The sequence below is a fragment of the Penaeus chinensis genome, chromosome 20 (assembly GCF_019202785.1).
Source record: "Penaeus chinensis breed Huanghai No. 1 chromosome 20, ASM1920278v2, whole genome shotgun sequence".
In the NCBI taxonomy this organism is placed as follows: domain Eukaryota; kingdom Metazoa; phylum Arthropoda; class Malacostraca; order Decapoda; family Penaeidae; genus Penaeus; species Penaeus chinensis.
Genome location: NC_061838.1, coordinates 24508211 through 24515063, shown reverse-complemented (window position 1 = coordinate 24515063; position 6853 = coordinate 24508211). Strand labels below are relative to the sequence as shown.

Here is a 6853-nt window from a genome sequence, read left to right as displayed (position 1 = left end):
CACAAAAAAAAAAAAACGAAGAGAGTGAGGGACAATTAAGTGTTTGAAAAGTCTCGATCAGACCGCCATCTTGCACACTCTCCTTTCCCCCTTCCCCCCCACCCCCAACCCTTCCCCCAACCCCCAATGAGTAAGAAACTCCAACTTTTTGTTTGTCGAAGCCTTGGTCAACAAATTTCTTACAAGTGCTCGAACTCCACTTGAGCGATACTCGAGCCGGGAGATCGTTCCGGGCGAGGGAGAATCTGAACTTCTTCAAGGAGAATCCGAACTCCTTAAAGGATTTGGGTTTGGGATCGGATGACTTACATGCGCGGTTCTTTTGTTAGTTTCTCAAGGGTGGCGCACGACGGCGAGTTAACATCTCGCTGTTTTTGTTACTTACAGTTTTAACGGAGGATAAATGCAGAAAATTAAGCATAAACATGTGGAAATGAAATGTAATACAGTTATAATAAAAAAATTCCGTTGCACAATACTACAAAAATGATAATAAATCTAGCTAAAAGAAGAATTGGAAGAAAACGATATAAATCTATTCACAACACAAATGAAAGTTCGATAGACGAATTACAATTCTTAATCTATATAGGTTTATCACTTAGACACTGGTATAAAAACGATATGGTCAGTAATAACACTGTATCACTATACAAGAGTCAATAGCTTTATCAATCTTTTATAACTATATATAATCTCACAGTTACTCGTATCACTGTATACTATTCGTAATAAAAGGCCATAAAAACGCTCCAAAGAAAAATCTCTGTTTGAGCGCAAGGTAATCAGACTTAATGAAATAACACCGGCATTCCATCAAAATATAGTTCTTTTTCTTTATATATATATCTGTCTATGTATACATATGTACATATATATATTTTCCTTATAAAGACGCTTCACCAGCACAGTCTTAACGAGGCGAGATACTGGCACTTGAGGGACAGGCGAAGGGGGGCGTCCTCCTCAAGCTCGGCAGGAGAGATCGACAGGAGACGTGGAGGTTTCCTGCGTCTGCCCGGGGCTCAGGGACGCCGTGGTCACCTTCATGCTGTAGGACACGACCTGGCTGTCCGCGGGCGAGGTCGCTTTGGTCTCGGGGTCTTGGCTCACGGGCGTGGGCGTGGGAGGCGTCTTCTTCAGCGAGAGGTCGATCGGTTCCTTTTGCTCGTCGGCCTCGTCTCCGCAGCGGGGGGACGCAGGGCGAGCGAGGTCGTCTCCCGAGGGACGCGGCTTCTTGCTCAGGTCCTCGATGCTGTGGTTGTTGGTGTTGTTGTTGTTCTTGCTGTTGTTGTTGTTGTTGTTTTCCTTGTCGGCGATGGCGTGGTGAGCCGACGGGGGCTGCGCGACCCCGTGGGCCGGCAGGGGACTGCCGCGGATGGGGGGGAAGTTGGCGTTGGCAGGGGGGTGGCTGTGGGCTGGGGGGCTTCTGTGAATATAAGGGCTGCTGACATGGGCGTGGGGACTTTTGAGTGCATGGAAATGGGGACTGCTGAGGGCGTGGGTACTGGCGTGCGCGGGCGTTATCGTCAGGCTGAGATGACTGGTAGAGACGGCGGGCGAGTGGGCTAGCTCCCGTAGGTGGACGGCGACGGGGGAATGCGAGAGGTGGGGCGAGTGCGGGCTGGTGGGCTCGTGGGCGCTGCCCGGGGAGTGCGTGCGGGCGTGGGAGAGGGACGGCGAGGGGGACGACACGGGCGGGGAGGACACGGGCGTGGTTTCAGCCGGCCTGCTGAGCACGGGGTACAGATAGGGGTAGAGGGGGAGCCGAGAGTAGGGGGACGAGGGGCTGGCCAGCGCCGTGCCCGCGTGCAGGAAGAACGGGGACAGCGCCCCCAGCTTCGGGTACAGCTGGAAGGCCGCCGGGGGCCTCCGCGGGTCCAGGGGCGACTCCAGGGAATTGTCCGACGCCTGAGACTCGGGGCTGCTGAGGGCGGGCGAGTCGCGGTCCTCCTCCTTGAGGATGACTCGCGGCTCCTCCTCGGCGTCTCCGGCCTTCCGCGGCGAGTCCTGCGTGGGCGAAGGGCCCTGCGAGGCGAGGCCCTGCAGCGCCCGCTTGGCCTCCTGCACGGCCAGGGCGCTCGGCGACGTGTGCTCCGTCGGAGAGGCCAGCGACACCTGCTCCTGAAGAAGGCAGTGGATCTTGAACCAGTTGGAGCGACGCCCGTACCTGCAGAAGGGGAAAGGAATGAGAACGGGGGCTGTAGGAGGAGCCGAGGACGCAGAGAGAGAGAAAGAAAGGAAGAAGGATGTGAATAAGAGATGGAGGGAGGAAGGACATAAATGGGACATGGAGGGAGGAAGGAGATGAGAATGAGACTGGACGAAGAGATGAGATAAGGAAGAGGCAGGGAATTGGGAGAAGAGGAAGACTTTGAAATATATCTTAAGATCAAATAAATAGAGAAAGAAAGAAAGAAAGAAAGAAAAAAGAAAGATACATAAAGGAAAGGAATGAGAACGGGGGCTGTAGGAGGAGCCGAGGACGCAGAGAGAGAGAAAGAAAGGAAGAAGGATGTGAATAAGAGATGGAGGGAGGAAGGACATAAATGGGACATGGAGGGAGGAAGGAGATGAGAATGAGACTGGACGAAGAGATGAGATAAGGAAGAGGCAGGGAATTGGGAGAAGAGGAAGACTTTGAAATATATCTTAAGATCAAATAAATAGAGAAAGAAAGAAAGAAAGAAAGAAAAAAGAAAGATACATAAGTTTACACCGAGAAAATAAAATAAAAGATGAGGAAACGATAAGCAGAAAGGAAAAAGGAATATATTGACACAAACAACAAACCAGGACGCGTTTATCATGTCATATTATGCACAATGCTTACGAAAATATATATTTCATGACTTGATAAATTTGAAAAAAATGTCATAGTGAAAATATATACTTACTTCTACCAATATGTAATTAACAAGTGACTCTTAGAATAAGCGTAACAGTAAGGGTGAAATCGAGAGTAAGAGAGCAGGAGAGTATGAAAATTAGAATGAGCTTGAGAGTAAAAGTAGAAAGGAACGAAGAGGGAGGGAGGAAGAGAGGGAGGGAGAGAGGGAGAGAGAGAGAGAGGGAGAGAGAGAGAGGGAGAGAGAGAGAGAGAGAGAGAGAGAGAGAGAGAGAGAGAGAGAGAGAGAGAGAGAGAGTGAGAGAGGGAGAGAGAGAGATTGATAGATAGGTAAAAAGATAGATAGATAGATAGATAGATAGATAGAGAGAGAGAGAAAGGGGGGGAGGGAGAGAGGGAGGGAGGGAGGGAGGGAGGGAGGGAGGGAGGGAGGGAGGGAGAGAGGGAGGGTGGGAGGGAGGGAAGGAAGGAGGGAAGGAGGGAAGGAGAGGGAGAGGGAGAGGGAGGGGGAGGGAGGGAGGGAGGGAGGGAGGGAGGGAGGGAGGGAGGGAGGGAGGGAGGGAGGGAGGGATGGATGGAGGGAGGGAAGGATAGAGAGAGAGAGAGAGAGAGAGAGAGAGGAGAGAGAGAGGAGAGAGGAGAGAGAGAGAGAGAGAGAAAGAGAAAGAGAAGAGAGAGAGAGAGAGAGAGAGAGCCCGAGAGCCCGAGAGACCGAGAGACCAAGAGAGCAAGCGAGAGCCTACCTGGATCCGCTCTTGGACATGCCGACGAGCAGGCACTTGCGCAGGCGGCAGGCCTTGCACGCGGTGCGGTTCTTCTTGTTGATGACGCAGCGGCCGCCGTTCTTGCACTCGCCCAGAGACGACACGTTGTTGTACGTCCGCCCGAAGAACGACTGGGGGGGGGGGGGGGAGAGGGCGGTTAGAACGACTCGTGCTGTTTGAGGAATTGTTAGAATGACTTGTACCATTGAAAAAACTAATTAGAATTGTTATAACGATTCTGGGGAAGGGGTTAGAACGGCCTGTTAGAAGAAACGATCACAAATGTTAAATCCGCTGGGGAGGAGAAGGGGCGGATAGAACGACTCGTGTTGTTAGAACAAAACGATTAGAAATGCTATAAATACTGGGGGGAAGAAGGGGAGGGAGAGGGGCGGATAGAATAGCCTGTGCTGTTAGGAGAACCAATTAGAAGTGCTATAACGCCTGGGGGGGGGGGGGGCGGTTAGAACGACTTAAAAGAACTGATTAGATAACGAGGGGGGGGGGGGGTAGAACGGCCTATGCTACCTGTTAATAATGTCCTAACTGGGGGAAAGGGGGGGGGGGGAATTATAACGACTAATAGTGTTAGAAAACCGGATAGAAATGTTATGATCTTTGTTCAAGGCTCGAATTAAAACGCTGTTCATGTTGTTGTTCGGTTTGCGTGTGTCAGAAATATTACTCATTTTCTTAAATGGAATAGTGTTATTCAGAACATCTTTATTGTAATTACAAGAATTTCTGATGTTCTACTGTTCAGTCGATAAATAATGGGCCTTATCACTGTTTTATTATCAATGCTTTAATCGAGAGAATGAATATTTTTGTTTGAAAGGCTACACGAATAATAATTGTCTCGTTAAAATGTGGTTTATGAATTTTAGTAAGCAGATATTGCTACTTCAATCTGTAAGTCATTCCGAGAGTATTTGAATGTTAACAGCTTTTGTCGACAGCTTAAAATAATATGGTTAAGAAGAAAATAAATATGTGTGGTTTTAAACTGCCCTTGATGTCACAGAATCATCGGGAAATGAGCTAACAGCAGGTTTCATTCGTTACTGTTGTTAAAAATGTTATTGTTAATATTGTTCGTGTTTTCATCACCATTGTTATAGCTGCAATAAAACTACATTTCGTCTTGAACAATCGTGAATAATGTGACATAATCTTTCCGCAATGGATATGTGAGAGAAAATACATGATTAACTCTAATTTGCGTCACTGCATTTCTTTCGCGGATTTGAGAAAGAAAGACAATAACGAATGGAAATCAGGAAGCCATGACCTCTATTAGCACGCACACACGCGCGCGCGCACACACACACACACACACACACACACACACACGTACACACACACACACACACACACACACACACACACACACACAAGCAGATTGAGACAAACAATTATCTGTATGAATCTTCTGTGAAATGTGAAAAGGTCCTGCAGTAAAGAGATAAACAAGGCCATTCTTTATATAGGTATGAATAAATGATAATCATAACAATGCAACAAAGAACAGATCCACCATTCAGGGCACGGGAGCGCGAAACAATAAACACAGGAAGAAGAAAACAAAAGACGATCGCGTGCACCTTGAAGAAGGGTCGAGCAAGCACGTGGAGGGCTTGATTCCACAACCTGGCCTTGTGGACTATAAACACTGAGCCCCAACAAGGGATTGAGAGCGAGCTGAAACGCCTTACCTCGTCCCTTTGTAAACATATTACTTATAACTTCGTAAAATATACGCCTTTTTTCACACCACGTGTCACCATTAAGTTATCAAAATAAACTCCTTTTTTACATGATACCTAATTGTCCTTATTCATAAACAAACAACCAAATTGCTCTGATTATAGTACGTAATAAGGCACATAATTACATGTTTGCGGTAAGGCGGTCGGGGCCATAACAGCGCCTCACAAAATGGCGGATCTTTTTAACTGTTTTGTTATGCAACCAAATATCACCAGGACTCTATTGTTTGACATGGGTGACTTGAAAGGTTTACGCTCCGTGTGGTTTCGTATTTTCACGCTCTCATTGCGAAGTGCTTGAGGGGATGAGACGGAGAAGAGGGAAAAAAATAATATCAGAATGGAAGGGGAAGAGAAGAGAGGAGAGGACGTACCTGCGATAGATTGTTTCTCTTTACATTTTAAAGTATATTATTTATAATATTTCTTTTATTTGGTTTAAATTCAGAGTATGTATTTTTTCTTAGCTTGTGTTACAATTCCATTTACATCCTAAGTAAAGATATTTCTTTTAGTACGAAATCTTATCTCTACCTAAAGTAAATAAATATCTTAAACAAGTCGGAATCTTAGCAAGCTCTTAAACTCAGAACACATGGCCAAACATGCTTCAAATCTTGGGCTAAAAGTGCAACCGCAAGTACGAGACAAAACGACTGTTCGCAAGGTCACGCAAAGCTTCTTAAGTGAACAAAAATACGATAATGTTCGCCGCCATCTTTCCTCTGACGTCAAGGAACTGTCAGGCTTCAGGAAAAAAAAAAAAAAAGTTCACAAGAAAACGGACATTTCGTATTATGCTGAGAAGCGGTCAGTGAAAATGTGTCTCTTTTTTCAATTTTCTTTCCTTCCTTCCTTTCCTTCCTTGGGAGGTTGTTTCGTCGGCCTTCACTCTGTGTGAATTTGATGAGGATTGTTCCTCACTCTTTCTCTTTTTCGTTTTCTTTATCTCTTTTCTTCTTTCATTATATTTCTCTTTCCTCTCTCTTTCTTTATTTCTCTCTCTCTCTCTCTCTCTCTCTCTCTCTCTCTCTCTCTCTCTCTCTCTCTCTCTCTCTCTCTCTCTCTCTCTCTCTCTCTCCCCCTCCCTCCCTCTCTCTCTCTTCTCTCTCTCTCCCTCCCCCTCCCTCCCTCCCTAGAGATGAAATAAAACAGGAAAAAGAAACTCCGAAATGGGGACAGAGCGAAGAAGAGGAGAGAGAAGACAGCGACAGCAAGCGAAGGCAAAATGGCCGACAATCTTGCGGTCTGAAAAAAAAACAAATCTCAAAAAAAGGAAAAAAAAAAAAAAAAGACGGTCGACCAAAGGCGGAACAAATCAACTTTTTTTCCTTTCTTTCTTTCCAATGCTGAAATTTACCCGTCGGTAGGAATGCTAACAAGCCCCGCGAATTAAAACCACGGGGCATACTCAACAAACACACGCCAAGAGACAGGCAAACAGTGACAGTACAAGTTCCTTTGTTTAGTGT

At 46.5% G+C, this 6853-nt stretch overlaps 1 protein-coding gene across 1 annotated transcript in view; it reads right to left on the bottom strand.

The window, feature by feature from the left end:
* Positions 1 to 426: 426 nt before the first annotated feature.
* Positions 427 to 6853, bottom strand: part of LOC125035954 (zygotic gap protein knirps-like) — a 25686-nt gene continuing 19259 nt past the window's right edge. Inside the window, exons 3-4 of the mRNA XM_047628266.1 lie at positions 3592 to 3743; positions 427 to 2170 (exon numbers count right to left, since the gene is read on the bottom strand). Of these exons, the coding sequence (XP_047484222.1) occupies positions 967 to 2170; positions 3592 to 3743 (1356 nt within the window). The 3' untranslated portion in view covers positions 427 to 966. The remainder of the gene's footprint in view (positions 2171 to 3591; positions 3744 to 6853) is intronic.